The sequence below is a fragment of the Saccoglossus kowalevskii genome, chromosome 2, assembly GCF_978046115.1.
Source record: "Saccoglossus kowalevskii chromosome 2, keSacKowa6.1, whole genome shotgun sequence".
NCBI classification, from domain to species: domain Eukaryota; kingdom Metazoa; phylum Hemichordata; class Enteropneusta; family Harrimaniidae; genus Saccoglossus; species Saccoglossus kowalevskii.
This window is the reverse complement of record NC_140642.1, coordinates 9,632,262-9,650,819: the sequence shown is the minus strand read 5'-3', so window position 1 is coordinate 9,650,819 and position 18,558 is coordinate 9,632,262. Positions and strand designations below refer to the sequence as shown.

General features: G+C 32.6%; 1 protein-coding gene across 2 annotated transcripts in view; it reads left to right on the top strand.

The window, feature by feature from the left end:
* The window catches only part of LOC100371754 (uncharacterized), a 63,189-nt gene extending 45,523 nt beyond the window's left edge, over positions 1–17,666 (top strand). The window contains exons 3-16 of one of the 2 annotated variants that reach the window (XM_085490894.1): positions 2,626–2,845; positions 4,858–5,110; positions 5,444–5,746; positions 6,786–6,984; positions 9,612–9,745; positions 10,314–10,474; positions 10,826–11,807; positions 12,734–12,903; positions 13,100–13,177; positions 13,509–13,678; positions 14,665–14,834; positions 15,241–15,438; positions 15,795–15,878; positions 16,616–17,666. In XM_085490894.1, the coding sequence (XP_085347020.1) occupies positions 2,626–2,845; positions 4,858–5,110; positions 5,444–5,746; positions 6,786–6,984; positions 9,612–9,745; positions 10,314–10,474; positions 10,826–11,807; positions 12,734–12,903; positions 13,100–13,177; positions 13,509–13,678; positions 14,665–14,834; positions 15,241–15,438; positions 15,795–15,878; positions 16,616–16,809 (3,316 nt within the window). In that variant the 3' untranslated portion in view covers positions 16,810–17,666. The remainder of the gene's footprint in view (positions 1–2,625; positions 2,846–4,857; positions 5,111–5,443; positions 5,747–6,785; positions 6,985–9,611; positions 9,746–10,313; positions 10,475–10,825; positions 11,808–12,733; positions 12,904–13,099; positions 13,178–13,508; positions 13,679–14,664; positions 14,835–15,240; positions 15,439–15,794; positions 15,879–16,615) is intronic. The other variant, XM_085490897.1, reaches the window with a different exon arrangement.
* Positions 17,667–18,558: the final 892 nt, after the last annotated feature.

Here is an 18,558-nt window from a genome sequence, read left to right as displayed (position 1 = left end):
CCAGTATTATGTTGTCATATCCAAACCAGTATTATGTTGTCATATCCAAACCAGTATTATGTTGTCATATCCAAACCAGTATTATGTTGTCATAGCCAAACAAGTATTATGTTGTCATAGCCAAACAAGTATTATGTTGTCATAGCTGAAACAAGTATTTTATTCTCATATAAAAACCAGTATTATGTTGTCATATCCAAACCAGTATTATGTTGTCATAGCCAAACCAGTATTATGTTGTCATAGCCAAACCAGTATTATGTTGTCATATCCAGCCCAGTATTATGTTGTCATATCCAAACCAGTATTATGTTGTCATAGCCAAACAAGTATTATGTTGTCATAGCTGAAACAAGTATTATATTCTTATATAAAAACCAGTATTATGTTGTCATATCCAAACCAGTATTATGTTGTCATATCCAAACCAGTATCATGTTGTCATAGCCAAACAAGTATCATGTTGTCATAGCTGAAACAAGTATTATGTTCTCATATAAAAAACAGTATTATGTTGTCATATCCAAACCAGTATTATGTTGTCATATCCAAACCAGTATTATGTTGTCATAGCCAAACAAGTATCATGTTGTCATAGCTGAAACAAGTATTATGTTTTCATATAAAAACTAGTATCATGTTGTCATATCCAAACCAGTATCATGTTGTCATATCCAAACCAGTATTATGTTGTCATAGCCAAACAAGTATTATGTTGTCATAGCTGAAACAAGTATTATATTCTCATATAAAAACCAGTATTATGTTGTCATATCCAAACCAGTATTATGTTGTCATAGCCAAACCAGTATTATGTTGTCATAGCCAAACCAGTATTATGTTGTCATATCCAAACCAGTATTATGTTGTCATATCCAAACCAGTATTATGTTGTCATATCCAAACCAGTATTATGTTGTCATAGCCAAACAAGTATTATGTTGTCATATCCAAACCAGTATTATGTTGTCATATCCAAACCAGTATCATGTTGTCATAGCCAAACAAGTATCATGTTGTCATAGCTGAAACAAGTATTATGTTCTCATATAAAAAAAACAGTATTATGTTGTCATATCCAAACCAGTATTATGTTGTCATATCCAAACCAGTATTATGTTGTCATAGCCAAACAAGTATCATGTTGTCATAGCTGAAACAAGTATTATGTTCTCATATAAAAACTAGTATCATGTTGTCATAGCCAAACCAGTATTATGTTGTCATATCCAAACCAGTATTATGTTGTCATAGCCAAACCAGTATTATGTTGTCATAGTCAAACAAGTATCATGTTGTCATAGCTGAAACAAGTATTATGTTCTCATATAAAAACTAGTATCATGTTGTCATAGCCAAACCAGTATTATGTTCTCATATAAAAACTAGTATCATGTTGTCATATCCAAACCAGTATTATGTTGTCATAGCCAAACAAGTATCATGTTGTCATAGCTGAAACAAGTATTATGTTCTCATATAAAAACTAGTATCATGTTGTCATATCCAAACCAGTATTATGTTGTCATATCCAAACCAGTATTATGTTGTCATATCCAAACCAGTATTATGTTCTCATATAAAAACTAGTATCATGTTGTCATATCCAAACCAGTATTATGTTGTCATAGCCAAACAAGTATCATGTTGTCATAGCTGAAACAAGTATTATGTTCTCATATAAAAACTAGTATCATGTTGTCATATCCAAACCAGTATTATGTTGTCATATCCAAACCAGTATTATGTTGTCATAGCCAAACCAGTATTATGTTGTCATAGCCAAACAAGTATCATGTTGTCATAGCTGAAACAAGTATTATGTTCTCATATAAAAACTAGTATCATGTTGTCATAGCCAAACAAGTATCATGTTGTCATATCCAAACCAGTATTATGTTCTCATATAAAAACCAGTATTATGTTGTCATAGCCAAACAAGTATCATGTTGTCATAGCTGAAACAAGTATCATGTTCTCATATAAAAACTAGTATCATGTTGTCATAGCCAAACCAGTATTATGTTCTCATATAAAAACTAGTATGATGTTGTCATTTCCAAACCAGTATCATGTTGTCGTAACTAAACCAGTATTATTTTGCGCAAAATACAAACATATTACCAACAATCAGATACAGATAAACTAACATGATATTACTTCTAGTTTGTAACGTTACAACATTCTGTGCAACTGTTCAGGTCATTTGTGTAATTGTTTCCTCAATAGTGGCAATAGTTAAAATAGTAGACTGTCAGGTAATCTCTTAAATAAACATTGGTATTGAAAATGCACTATTGTTTTCTTCTATATCTAAGCTTTCAGAAGATGTAAAGATTGTTATAGTAGCATGTTTAGTAACTTTTAGAGAATTGTCTGAATCATAGATTAATTTGAACTCGTTTTAGCCCTGTTGCTACCTTAAGAAGACTGTCACACAAATTTGTCCCTGTGAAAGTTCATAAACCATCAAACCACTAACATTGATTGCAGTTAAGTTATAGTAATTCCTATGGGACAACTATCCCTCATCCATCAAGTAATTAATGTCAATATTTTATTGCTAAAAGGCTTGCATGGTGTGCATACTTTATTTCAAAATCTCTTCTTTTTTTTTCTCTTCAGTCATGAAGCCAGAGTAGATATTGCTGATGCAAGCAAACTCACTGTAGTTGATCTTTCCTGCATCTGCGATGATTATCATTACTTAGCAACAATCATAGATCACCTTGGAGACGAGAAGATGAGTACTTTAAGTGCAGCAAATGACAGAGGAATAACACCATTAATGATAGCATGCCAGAAAGGAAACACCCAACAAGTGTCTCTTATCATTAAAGAAGGGGTAAGTTAGTTTGAACAAATCACTAATGTCAGGTGTAACACCATACCCAACATTTGAAGTGTTTCTGCATCTCTACTGGAGAGTCACTTATACTGGAATAAATACCCTGCAGTAATTACAATATGCACCTGAATAAAAGTCTTCATGTGAATCAACTGTTTTGATTACACAGTGGTAACTTCAGACCGTCTCCTCCAGGTTATGGTGTATCAGATTATATCAACTGCTGTTTCCGTTTGAATTATCATGTTACTCAGACCCTAATTCTAAAACTTTATCCTGCTTTTATACAGAGTATAATATTGGCATTGGGCATGTTCATTCAGTACACTTATGATTGTGGCTATCTTAATAATATTCTCACTGTTAAGATGTGAACGCATGAATGAATATTACTAATGTGTATGTGTCAGAATCTGTGTCAGAAAATGACAACTTTTATCCATGGCTTTCCTGGATCCATGCAGGGTCCTGAAATTTGTGTAAATTAAAGATTTGGAAATCAAAATTTATGTAATTTCCTGTGGCGTCTATGCTGGTTTATGCATGTTACATTGTGTTCATTCATTAAGATTACAATGTTGTATTAAGACTGGTAACATTTACATATGTAATCTACCAGGATGTATCATATGTAGTGAGTGTTTTGTATATTGGTTGTCCAATGGCTGTTTTGTATCAATGTTGCTGTTTCATTTCATTGTTAACTTGTTGATAGTTTAACCAATTAACTTATATTATCATATTATTGTTCATATTTTCAAATATTGACAGATATTTCAAACTGCAAATCATAATTATACTTGGCACACACATTAGACCATTTTGTTTCTATATTAACTTAATTTGGCCAATTAGCAGCCTTATTTTCCATTTCTCAGTATAAAATAATAATTCCTTAATATCACTCACACTGGGTTTTAGATGGAGCAGTGATTACACTTCATACATGACAATGACTTCATTACTAACTACATGCTTCAAACTAAGTGCTTCCCACCTGCTGTGATCATACACATTACAAGTTACATATTGATGTTTTGTGTGCATTATACAAAACTTAAGTAGCGTTTTCATTTCCTCTGTCAGCAGGTTTCATTATTAAGGGTGAATTATTGCTTTTAAGCTTTGGAAATGAAACACAGTATGAACATGAAATTAGTCTTGATGTAGTCACCTGCTCACCATGCTTTTCTAGAGGTTCAGTTTGAAGTGTATACTAGAGAACATAAATAGCATTATGTGGAGAATATATCACTACACTGCTGACCTTATAAGGTCAATCTATTTTTGGCAATTATAACTATTTAGTACATGAAACTTGAGAAGTCACATGTATTGTACAGCAAACAATATCAACTGCATGAATTTAAACAAATTGAATTAATTTGTCAGTATCAAATCCAGAAACTGTTATTGTAAAGTTTGCTGAATATTACCGGTACAAAATATCTGATTTTGTTTTAACTTTGTGTTGATGTCCCAAATCCATAGTAATTAATCTATGCTAATAACTACATGCCACAATACAATGTTTGTATCTACTCAAAATTGCTATGCCTTGATTAATAGTATTAAAATACTCGACAACAAAAAAATGTATTGTTATAAAATTCTACAGTGTCTTGTAAATTATATTTTAAAAGTTTTATAACTGTAAGATTATTTTAGGATAAAAGAATATTTTATTATTTTAAAATTATTGTTCTCTAAAATGTGGGTGTTTAATATAATATTGTCACTACTATTATGAATCCAATATTGTTCAATGATTGATCATGACTATACTCATGAGAAACCTGTTTTTATTTTTGAAATTGACTCATCTTGACTTTGTATTTTATGTTGTCATGGCAATTTTGTTGTTGGCATCCTATGTCATTAGATGTGACTGTCCTCATAGGTTCAAAATATAATTTACTTTGTTTTTATGCACTTTTATGATTGACATCATAATTAAAATTGTTTTAATTTGAAATATAATAATAATTATTCTGTTTGTACAATAACAGGCTCCTATTGCCAGTACTGATAGGAAAGGCAAGACAGCTTTACATTACACTGTTGAAAACAAGGAACCTGACTGTGCTGTATTGTTACTGCAATCTAACCATGATATAGCAGACATTCGTGATAGAGACGGACATACAGCACTACACTTAGCAACCATAGGCGCCAATAAGAAATTAATCTCAGTGTTAATTAAATATGCAGATATTAATGGTACTGATCATGAGAAACACACTCCAGTCCACTGGGCTACAGGTGAGCACTTACTTTACCATACTTGTAGTTGAATTAGAAACTTCAATACCTGTGACAACATGATAATGGTTGGCTATGACATCGCCAGTAAGTGCATTGAATTGTGACATCTATGATACAGTAGATACTTTGTAAAATATATCACTATCGTTTCATTTCTGCTATTAAAAAACATAAAATGTATTTTTGATCTTTTTAAATAGATTTGTCTCAGGAAGTTGGCAATTTATATTCCAAAATGCGAAACGAGTCTGGCCAAAATATTTACCCCTTATTATGCATACCAATTACACTGATAAACTGATAAATCTTTCTTTTTTTACTTGTACTTAGTTTGTGGGCATGGCGAACTCATTGAATTTCTCATTCAAAATGGTGCCAATGCATCGCTACCCGACGTTCATGACGCTTATCCAATGCATTATGCTGCTCAGATGTGTGGTGATCCACAAGTTCAACATATTGGCCTTCGATGCTTGAAGTCGCTTATTTCAAACAAAGCTGCGTTCAATTGCATGGATAATAATGGTCGGCAACCGTTGCTATGGGCTGCTAGTGCAGGTAGTAGTGCAGCATGTCAGATGTTAGCCAATGCTGGTGCTGATGTAGAGGCCATAGATAAAGATAAACTTACTGGTAAGGCACATTTTATCAATCATATTGTTTCCATCTATTTTTCTATTTTAAATATGTAATATTAATAGTAATATTAAGCTTTATTGATATTGTATTCATATACTGTGCATTCCATGGAGGTATAAATTTATTTTATATAAATGTTTCATCCAAATGCAAATGATGGTTAAAAACCGTATAACTTTATATTTAGGATGCATTGAAGTAAATCCGCCAATAACTGAAAAAAACCTGCAAAGACTCATGGGTGAGAAGCAATACCAAATAGATTCTATAGTCGATGAAAGCATCTGCTTTGGATCTGAATAAAGTGCAAGAATCTATAAATATACTGTATTATAAAAGTCTATAAAACGAATTCATATCTTCATAAAATACACAGTATTAGGATATTGTTGTCACACAACACACATAATTCAAATACGTAATTCAAAAGCGTAATTCAAATACGAAAAATAAATTAATAAATTAAATAAAGCAATGTAATATATACTTGGGTCTGTGCGTGCATCTGTCCAACATCATTTCTTGGATGTGAATGGATTTACATAATTTAATTATATCCTCTTATTTTGCTTTTTTAGAATGTTTATTAGATTTTTTTTAATGAAATCATATTTAGGCAAAAACTCGTGCTGTTATTGTTGATAGAGTTTGCAATGTAACAAGAATTGTTGTTCATCTTCAATTTGATCATCAACACAAAGACAAATTTATATTAGAGTATCTACCTTTCTTTACATTTCACACATGTGCATGGATACATATTCAATGCTGACCTTTGATTAGGGTTACTTATCATTCCAAGATAACAAACAAGGTTTACTTTATTAGCTCTATTAGTAGAGCATGCACTCACGTAAATGACAGAGGTGATGTGTCTGTGTCAAAGAAAGTCATACTTGAATGGTAAAATAAATGCAATTATTTGTGAATGTTCATTTTTATTGGAGATACGCTTGTAATAATATGGTAGTTTAAAATTCAGGTAAATTATTCGATATGGTAATTAATTGCTGATTTGTTTCTACTTTGCTAGCCCTGCACTGTGCGGCTAGTCGTGGCCATGCCCAGTGCGTACAGACTCTTGTTATTGACTGCCAGTGTAATGTGGATCCACCAGATAAAAATGGTTGTACACCTTTATTCTATTCAATAACTCTTGGTCACTGTAAATGTGTGTCAATTTTACTGGAATTCCACGCTGACACATCGATGCAGGATGCAAAAGGACGAACGTAAGTCTTGTCTCATCATTTATTTTGTTTGTGACTGATTTTTTACTATGAATTACTCCTGTATACAGTGAATCTCATGAAGGCATACATATTCTTTATATAAAATATTCCTAAATGTGATAAATTTCAAACGACAGTTAAAACAATTTAACCACTCACTATTCTATAACATATACATGACAGTGAGTCAGCCAATGCTTGAATGAATGAATACATGTTTTATAAATAATTCATAAATTGTCAAAAAAATTATTCATCTCTGCTTGAAATTCACTGTTACTTATTCATGAGTAATTATTTTTCTGTATGGAGCACTGTGTAAAATTAATCAGCCAAATAGTTCCGAATCATGTTTCTCCAGTAATTTAATTATGTGTCAGTAAGTTCATTTCATCTCCTGGAGTGTTCTATAATAGGTAGGGGTTGCTTCAACTTTGAGGGAAATTAAGAATTGGCATTTTCACACCTCTGACATCTTCAACAAAGTGCACACCAATAATATAATTGATCTTATACAGTACTACCGGTTTTCTGCATTTCAGTTTCTTTCTAGTTTCTTCAAAATGATTTGTTGGATTTTTTAAAATAAGTTTGTGCTAGCACATTGTGTTTCTATCTAAGATTTGTTGTAGAAGTATTCGTAATCTGTTATTTGATATATCTCAAGAACCAATCATCGGATTAAAATGAAACTTGCTGAATAGATGCTCTCTGATAATTCGCAGACTGATTAGTTTTTGTCTGAAATCTGCTTATGTTACAGTTGTATCTCAACAACCTTTTTTTGTTCTAAGAAAATTACTTGATTTTATTGTAGACTATATAGAGTCTATGATTTTATTGCCCTTAACTAAATAGGATAAAGCAATACTAGACCTGAAAGATACATACATAATTCTTGATTCAAATTTTTCGTAACAGGCTAATTTTAATTTTTAGTTAATTTTACATTTTTATTTGTACCTTCCATCTTTGTTGTAATTACATGCAGCACATTTCAGCTATTTCTACCCCTTTTTTAAACTTAAATTCCATGAGATTATTTTGGGTTGAATTTTTTTAATATTATATTTAAAACAAAAATGCTAAGTGTTTATAATTTCCAAACTTATAAAAAAAAATGTGAATACACATGTTCTATTGATTAGACGCAGATCTCTAATCTCTGAAGATAGAGCAGCTATGCAATCAATACGTGTATAGTTTTACACTTAACTGCATATGGACTAAAGAGTGGCTAACAAATAGGCAGAGCTACCTGTATTAAATAAGTTCATGATGATTCATTGTTGTGTATTGTCCAAGTAAAACACAATAGAAGTTTACAACCTCTCAGTATCCCATGTTACCTGTGTTAACAATACAATGTAGTCTTGGTAGTTGTGTGTGAGTACGTACAGGCTGTACCACGATCAGTCCTTCATTCAAGTCATTGCTACTTTATTTGGGCAGCGTTGATATCAGTTATTGGTTATCCTAGCAACGAAAACTTTCACCCAAGCACTAACCAAATGCAGGTAAATTTTGACATGATTTAACGATATGCTTGGTTGGTATTGTTAGGATATTTACTCTAGCGCAGCGGTTGTTGTATGCTGTAATGCTATCAAGGACAGGTGGACTGTACACTACTATGTAAAACAAATTAGACTTGTTTTCAGCAAGTTTTACTTGTGTGATGAGTGTCTGTATCTGGACTGGTGTCTGAAGGCTTAAAAATGTCAGTATTTGGATCTCATCATAACTGTAATTTTTATGCTTTCTTTCAAAATGGAAGATGATCATGGATATTGTAGTTTAGCTCAAGTTGGCCTTTTGGTGTAAATAGTACTGTAAAGGGGTAATTATTCACTGGGTTTAAATTTTGCTGACTGGAAAATGCGCTAAATTAAAACCCAGTGAATATGTAAAATTTAGCATAGAACACATTATCTAAATGATAAAACCAAGAATTTAAAACCCAGTGAATATGCTTGAAATGGTAATTCAATCAACGAAATTTAAACCCTGTGAAAATTAGTCATTTTACAGTATAACAAATAATGAAAGGTATCTGTATGATTTCACTGGTATTTGAGAATACTTTATATTGGCACAATGGATGAACTTTTGCTGCTGTATTTTATTGTGTCTACTGTAGCCAAATAATTGGGGTCATATCATCATAGGGGGTCATCCCTTTTGAGGTTTATCTTCGGATTGTTGACTTCATTGTCGTACTGTAGCGTGATGTTATTTGCGTCACTGATTAATGTTCAACAATTAATGTTCTCACACAAATATTGCACTTGAGCATAAAAACAACTTTTAAGGCTTTGTAATATGACGCGAGAAGCCCCTTCAAAATGTTTTTTTTTTTTTTGTGTGTGTTTTTATTTTGACATTAATGTAAAACATGAAGTAATCAAACTATGGAGTATTATTCAGCAGTGACAGTGATCATTAAATATTCTCTTGTTGTGAATTGAACTATATTGTTTTTTGTTTTGTTTTAATGCTACACAAAACAGTAATCATCTTTTCAAATCAAATCACAAAAATAGTTATCCAAACATTTTGAATTTCAGTCCATTTTGGATAAAATTACCATAGACTATTACCGTACTGAACTTGTATTTGTATTTCAGTCCTGTTCACTGTGCTGCCTCTAAGGGTAATCTGAGCTGCTTAAAACTATTAGTGGCTGCAAAAGCACCACTAAACATGGCAAACAAGAATGGAAACCATCCTATCCATGAAGCAATTCATAAAGGACATATCGGTAAGTTGACACCCCCGTATTTTGATATTGCTACACTGCTTTGCATTGGATGAAGACCATACCATTTTTAAAATAGGGGAGTTTAGTATGTTAAGTGATTTGATTCTCAAAATTTGGATTATTATGTTTATTCCATTTGAAATCAATAATTATAATTTATTTTCAATTTTATTGAACAAATATTTTGGACTAGTTCTCTAGGTAGCTGGTGTTACTTCTCCATCAAATTTTTATAGTAGTTACAGTAAAAGCACAAAAAAAGAAACCACACTATTGTACCTTTTTTGTTGTGCTATCAGTATGAACCAGAAATGAACTAACAGTGCTGTTTATGTAAGTTACGCATGGTTACACAACAGTGAGTGTACAGTGTTTTAATGAATAATCAATACTTTGTGTGGAATGAATGTGGCCCATAAAAGGCACCATTTCCACCTATTGTAATTTACTTTACTCCCATTGTATGAATGGCCTACAGGGGTTCTAAAACATTAACATGTGAAATTATCTTTACTACTACTATAACCATATGCTGAAAATAAATAATTTAATCATTATCATTCCATAGATGTTGTGCAATATTTACTGGAGTTTGGTTGTGATCCTAACTCTGCCAATAAAATTGGTATGACAGGACTGCATCAGGCGGCAGCTACCAATAATGAAGGATTATGTAAGATGATGATAGACGCTGGCGCTAATGTCAATTTCATCATGACATCAGAGAAGGTAATGACGAAATGTTCGGCTAGCATCAGAGTCTGAATGAAACTAAGTCTAGCTTTGCACTTCACAAGTGATGCATAATATTTAAAAATTAAAGGTTTTAGTTTGAGCACTATATTGTTTCCCTCCAATATTTTAAAGTAATATTTTCCACATTTTTATGTATTTTTCTGTAATTTCCTTTTTAATTTTAGATCAAATTAACATAGTTTCCTATTGCCTACATGTCTTGGTTGCAATTTTCAAAATAATTTGCTTGAATTTATTTCGTGAAAAAAGAAGAAAATTGTCATTGACATTCTAAGTTTTGAGTGAATGTGTGTATCATGAATATTCATCTTTGTTCATTTGTAGTACAAGTATGTAACACCATTGGACTACGCCATTGACAGAGAAAGCAATGAGTGCATAGAATTACTGAAATCTGTCGGTGCAAGAAAAGGTTCTGATATCACAAATGACGCTGCAATTATAATAGGCAGGAACTATAAAAGATTAGTGAATCGCAAACTAGAAGAGGAAAAGGAAAAAGAAAAAGAGCAACAAGAAAAAGAGCAGAAGGAAACAAAAAACGGTAAGAAGAAAATGAAAAAAAAAAGTCAAGGACAGAAAGATGAGTTTAAAAAAGGGGATTTAAAACAGAAGACTGCATTACAGACAAATGTGGACAAGAGGAATGATGAAGTAGATAATTCTAGTGAAATTGTTGATGGTAACGACGTTAGTGTAGGTCGTAAAACATCAGAGAAGCATGTACGAATTGATAGCACTAAAAACACAGAAAAAGATGAGGATAAAAAAGACAAGAAAATAAGTCCCTATTTAGCACCTCAGCCATGGATGGACAGAACTCCTGCTGTCAGGAAGAGTGCTACTGGATATCATTCCCAAAATGGACATCATAATGACTACATTGGCGGGAATTATGAAAGTCCAAGGAGTAAATATGGAAAATCACGAACAGAGAGCTGTCCGAATACACCTAGAGATAGCCTTCATTCCTGGAACAGAGCAAATAATAACAATAGAACAACTAAGAGTGCTGGTCCAAGAATGGTTGGTGGGAGGAATCCAAGATCATCTACGGCAAATCCTGGAAAAAGGAGATTTCCTCAAGGATTGGAGTCTAAAAACGAGAAACAAAAAACTCTGGTTGACATTTATTTCCCTGCTGTTCCTAATGGCAGAGGATCTGAATCTGGGAGAGATGATGAAAGATCTCCTAGATCACCAAGGTCTGGTTATTCCCATTCTCAACGGCAGGGTAGGATAAATCCTATTGATGTTGAGAAAGATATCGAAAAAAAGATGGATAACTGGGATAATTATTTACAACGTGAGTTTTTTTCATATACCTTATTTATAGATATCTCTCTATGAAATGTGGTTCTTCTTGGATATTATTGCCGATTTTTCATTTCTGAAATGATTTTCATTCCTAATTTTGTTTACCCAGGGGTCTCTAATGAGAAACCTTTGAACTGAATTCATGCTTATATCTAAAATTCATAGCAGTGTGGGTGGTACTGATAGGACTCAATTTTCATGTATGTCAGTCATTTGAATCAGAAGGTTTTGTTTTGAGTTGTATGCCTAGAAACATAAAAATAATTATTTTTTTTAATGTCAATCTCCAAATGTACCAATTATTTTTTTTGGAATGACTTGTATAATAAGCTCTGAATCCCCCGAAATTCATTAGTGGTATGATCCGAAAATGTTGTTGTCATTTAATGTTGTTGTAATGATGATGATACCAGTAATTGTGAATACAAAGGAAGTAGCAGTTCCACAACTCAGTCAATATTTTGAGAAAAAAGCATTTTGATGTAATGCAATTATTTGTTTCCAATAATTTTGTGTGAACATCAGGTTTATGCTGTAACTGACTTTAATGGTTTCTTTTTACATTTTTTGTAATCGTATTTTGTCAGTCAGACAATAGTAAGTAAATCCGACCGAGACATAACCAATTTGCTGACATTCAGTTCACATTGAAATTGAATTAAAACAATACCTGTGTTTAACATGATCACACACTGTACATGGTTGTGAAAAAAAATTGAAACAGAGCAATGCACGTTCAGCTATGTGCTTGTCTTGTTTCTAACTATGGTGTTGCCTTTATATTCAGACTTTGAGAGTTGAATCATCCTTACAACACAAACTATTACACTAGTGGGTTTTTTTTGTTTGTTTTTTTGTTTTAATACTATTATACCTTGGTGTCATATTCAGTTATAATTTTGTAATTTTCTATAGGGGAAATGTCATTTCTTGATGAAGTTATACGAAGCAACCTTCCAGCTTTTGATGAACTCCGAGATGAAGCAGAACGATACAAAGGTGAATTGATGCGTGGAGTGAATGTACTTAAAGCCGAGGTGGACATCAATACAAAAAAATTACAAGAAGAACTGAGGAAGAATGAGGTATAAATACAGCTTTGACATGTGACATATTTCATAGTGTAGGAAGGATTTGTTTAGATTACTGACATACAATGTATGCATTAACTATAATCACACAAACTCATCAATATCACTGAAGAAATGTCATTCTGCTAGAATTGTAGTTTTTGAATCCAAAGATTGAATTACTAGTTTTACTTATATATTGTGTACGCAGGAAAAAGACAACGAAAACATGAGAAAATATGAAGAAGAAATCCAGGAAGGACTTGAGAAAGCTGAGAGAACTTTTAAGGTACATCATCATGGTATTGGGTTCTGGAATAATTATGTTTGGCCTCAAAAGTAGAAAAACACTTTGTATTTCAATAGAGAAAAAACTGGGAGAATATGAGATTACTGCTTCCATTAAACCAGATATTGTACTTTCCCTATAACTGTAGTCAAATAAATATTTTTTACATGCTGCAATTTGTTTGTATCTTTGGCTGTCAGAGTATTTGTCAGTGTTGAACTTAAAGTGTTAACTAAAAGTATAGGATGTATGTTCATTACTCAAATCTTAGGGCTATACCTAAAATTATTTTCTGGTGTTGGAAACTCAAACATTGTTTGTATGTTAACAGAGAGTGTCATCCAATGCAAGAATTATAAGTGTTGAAAGTCAACAAGAAAATGATAAACAAGATGAAGACCTGAGTAAAGTAGTTAGCGTAAAAAGACCAACGTTGGAGCAGTGGTTACGAAGAAAGACAATGGATTACCATTCACCACGATACAATGATGACGAGTATGAGTGAGTGCAATGTCTTCCATCTCTTCATGTATGATAGTTCTAAAACAATAGATAAAGATGTTGATTTTCTCACTTTACTATTCCCTGTCTGAAAACAGAACAGAAACTTATGGAATGACTTCCACCTACATTAGGTTTTCTTTCTCAGGATAAAAGCTTGTTTATTCCTGTAACTACTTGGTATGCAATAGTTCATTTTCTGCCTGCTAGTGGAGCTGCGACCCAAGCCCACCCAACTCCAAACTGCTTATTTATCACCAACTAAAACTGTCTTATTTTGATACATTCTAGAGCTTGCTGACATAAACACTGCCCTCTAAAGTTACACTTTAATGACTCATTATGTTCATTAAACCAATCCTAACCATTTCTGATGACATAATTAATAGTGTGATGATGTCATCTTAAAGTCATCACTCTCAATGATAATATACTTCACTATAACTATAAACCTTCGCTGTCATTTCATGCAATCAGGTCGCAAATAACTGCATATATGATAACGGTAATAATTCCACTCCACTGAGTCTACACAGATTCAATCACTGACTGAAAACCTGTCTAGACACAATCTCATGAGTGACCATAACAAAGCGTCACTGTCGTTTACACTATCACTGACATCTACGGTTATAGAAATTAACCATTACAGTTTTTTGTTCTGGATTAAAGTTGACATCCCTTGAGATTTGTTTTCATAAAACGTTTTCATAAAAAGTAAATTAGAACTTTAATAGGTATATTGAGATCAGTTGTTATAACATCACTCATATCTTTACGTAATGATAAAGGTAAAAAGTCTCTGTTACTCATTTCAAAGTCATTGCATATATATTTAGTGGCTATTATAATTTTTTGGGGTTCCAGGGTCCAAATATCAAATATCACAAAGCTAGTAAAAAGGTATAATTACCAAACATTCTATGCATGAGCCACTGTATGAAATAATGATGTCACATGACCATTGATTTTTGTTCATATTTCAGAGATTTAGATGATTACAATGAAATGAGACGAAGCAAACATGAAGAGTGGATTCGTAAAAAAAATGAAGATTATCGACGAAAGAAACAAGCCTTACGAACAAACAATGTACATATTTATTCTTCTAAAATATCGAAAGTAAATCGACCAATCACATCATATAGAAGAGAACGTAAGTTGTAAACAACATATTATCTTACAATACTTTTCTCCAAATCAAAATATTGTCTAGAATAAAAAGTGGTACTCTCAATCTCTCTAATACTACTATCTCATAAAATAGAACATACTATGACATACACAGTAGATTATTGCAATAACTTTCGTTATGCTATTTTACATACTTCTCCTGATAACCTTAGAAATCTGATACAGGGATTTCTACTGAAAATCTTGGTGACTGTGGAACCTGTAAATGCACCAGATTTTGTCTATTGCATGCTAACATTTCTTTTAAGTTTCTCTGTGCTTGACATATACCTGTTTCATTTCACTGTACAATGCTACTAACAATGGACATTCTCTGGAGTGTTCCTTCACTTTGCTTCACTTAATCTTCAATTGTACACGTATACTAGGTGTCAAACCAGATTGGAGGCCGCTGTCCAGCCCACAAACAAGGATAGTCTCAGCTCCAGTTGTCTCTCATTATACCAAATCACAATTTAATAACAGAACCACATCTGAATGTACTTACTATAGAAGAACACCCTCCCCATCTTCATCTAGCCCTAGTAGTGGCTGCAGCAATACACAGTTGAAACTAATAAGAGGGGGTGAGTAAAGGAAACTAGATAGCCACATATCATTGTGGCAGTAGCCCATTACAGCCCATAATATTTTGTGTGTTTGCATTTTGTAACAAGTTTGATTTAATAATATATTATTGCACCCACCACATAACTACATGTTGTCTTCTATTTTATTAACACTGCAAATAATGTAATATGTACCAGTTTAGCTCTATTATAAGAACATGGAGATGTGCCTCCAATAGAATAAATACCATAGTGATAAATTTTGTTGTTGTTTTTCCCCTACTACTGTAATTATAATTAATGTGTGATTATTTTGTGTGCAAGCCTTTCATTTTACAACTTTTTCTAATTATGGAGTGTTTATTTTTTGACAGGTACACCAAGTTCACTTGATACCAGACCTTCAACAAGTAATGTTACCCATGAAGACACCTTTGACCTCAGAGCTCCAATTGAAAGTATGTATATGATTTGATATCTACATAATTTCTGTAAGAGTATATTAAGTTTTATCCAGGAGTAATTCTGTATTACAAATTCACAATTGCTTGTTGATGTGACAGTGATGTGTTGTATACAACTCAAACCACAGTTATACATTGTATAAGCTCGGTAGAGACATAGAATTCTCATTTCTGTCTGATTGATGCACATGCCTAATCTAGCCAATCCTACATGGATTTGAATGAGAATGAAAACAGTTTGGTTTATATAAATACTTAAGATTTATACACCAGCCAAGTGACTCACAGTACGAGTAGCCAATCAGTGATAGTGGTGATTTCTTGCATTAATAAGAGATAAGCCATGGTATTACTGGCCATAATTTCCCACTGTAAACTTGAAAGCATCTGGCCTGAAAGTTTCAATGTGTTTTTGAGAGACTGGAGTTTCTTTAACCAGTGAAGTCATAAAACAGTCATGGTGCTGGCTTCTGAGTGGTCAGTATCAAGAGATGGTTGAAATTAGAGAATAATTTGTTAATGGGGGGGGGGGGTACGCAAGTCAACCTTCCCAAGTACTTCAGCCAGTGCACAAGTAGCTAATACCAGGGAACATCTGGGAGTTGTTTTGGGCAATGCTCTCACAACACAGCTCTGTCCCATGGTGTTTTCTAAACTAAACATACCTTTGCTGATTTCAGTGCATTAATGATGGTGGTAGTAGTAGTATTAATGTCAAGTTGTATTTTCAGATGGTGAAAGAAAAGGTCAGAAATCTAAAAGTGGTCTGGTTCGTATGGAATCTTATCAGTATCAACAAAATGTTAAAGACAAAAAACTTAAAGATCAAAGGTCAAATCGCACTTCATCCCAGATGTCAACTCCAACATCGTCCCTATCACCACGGCAATCGTTATCATCTGAAGGCGCTGTAACTGGAGAATAGATGCTTGCCATCGACATTGAAATGTGCTAATTTAAAGCATTGTATTTTTAAATACATGTATTCTGATATACAGTAGTTTACAAGGTAGTATTTCTAACAGAGTGAATAGATCAACTGTAAACAGACAGCATTAGTCTCTATATTAGCATTCAAAATGATGAACAAAATACCGGGTAACATTAGATGCTGGTCAAAAACATCACATTCCATTCAGTATTTCTACTTTGCATTATTTTATTTATTTTGTTATTTATTTATAAGTGAAAGTGTATATTGTTATATGTTATAAAACTTGCTATGGAACAAAGATATTTACACTGTGCTATACATACAACTATGTTTGGTAATGTTGCAGCCATCTGTCAGCATTTACTGAATACATCACATTCTCGCCATGCTTATTACCAGTGTACATATATTTATTATTCTGTTTTGTACGTTCTGACGATATGTGTAAAAATAGAAAGTATTTACAAATAAATACAAAATATTTTTAACATATCAAATTTATAATGTTAGAAAAAAAAAATGATAAAATACTAGATTGTAAACAGTAGAAATAGGATATTCAAACCTAGGCATTCTACGCTGGAGATCTTTATTGAAAACACAAGATTGTGTTGCCACTAGAGGGCACTGCATTTAGAAACCATATCCTTCTTTCTGTTCTTGGTATGGAGAGATGATTTTAATTTCGGCATTTTCATTGAAATAATTTTTTTTCAAATTCTTAAGTATCAAGGATTTAAATTGTGTTCCAACTTGACGTTTATATGATCTTTTTGTAGTGAACTGTAAATAATGGCCTGTAATGAATAGTAGTTTTGTATATTAAACAAGATTATATTTAAAAATAAGTGACAGTGTATTCTTGTGCTTTCTCATTGACTGCAGTCAAGGCCAATAATATCCTCAAACGTGGCAGTTCAAAGATCATAATGAAGTGTGAAATGGGATCTAATGTTCAGTGCATCTATATCATTTCTCAAACATGACAGAACTGATTCTGTTTATCATAATGGTGAACATATATGCAACCTTAATTTCTTATTTTGTTTTATTGACCAACTGCTGATTATTTTTTGGCTCCAAAAACCAACATATCAATAGTTCCTCGAGAATGCCTTGGACAATTTTATTCATACTTCATGTCCCAAGACCTAATCTGTTTCTGGGGAATCTTGATTTATCAGCACTGAGCTATATAGCGCCCTCTAAACATCTAGTTACATAACCTGAAGAGGGCATCCTTGCACTAGGATTCTTTCCTACAATAGTATAACATTATTAGAAAATTCCCCTATAGTAGTTCAATTTGGTTCTACTGTATCGATATTGTTTACGGTATATTTACCATTGACAGCCTTCTCCAACTCGGCTGTTTTTTCATTGTTCTTCTTACAACTTTGCTATTTGTAATCCTCTTTACATGTTATGGCACTATCATTTATCTAACCCAGAGGTAATGTTAGTTTCAATCAACATAACATGATGGCTTAATTCCTTATGGTAATATATATAGTAGTTAAAATGTACCACTTTTCTCATACAACAGTGTTTAGGCCAACAGTTTAATATACCCTGGTAGGTAATTGCCAAAATACGAGTACGAATTACAGACTGACCAAAAATAATTATATCACTAAAAATTAACCATATTCAGAAGTTGAAGACACTAAGCTCAGTTTCCTTTTAAACATGCGTACATACATGCCATATATTCACTCTATTAGATCGGTATTTCTAAAA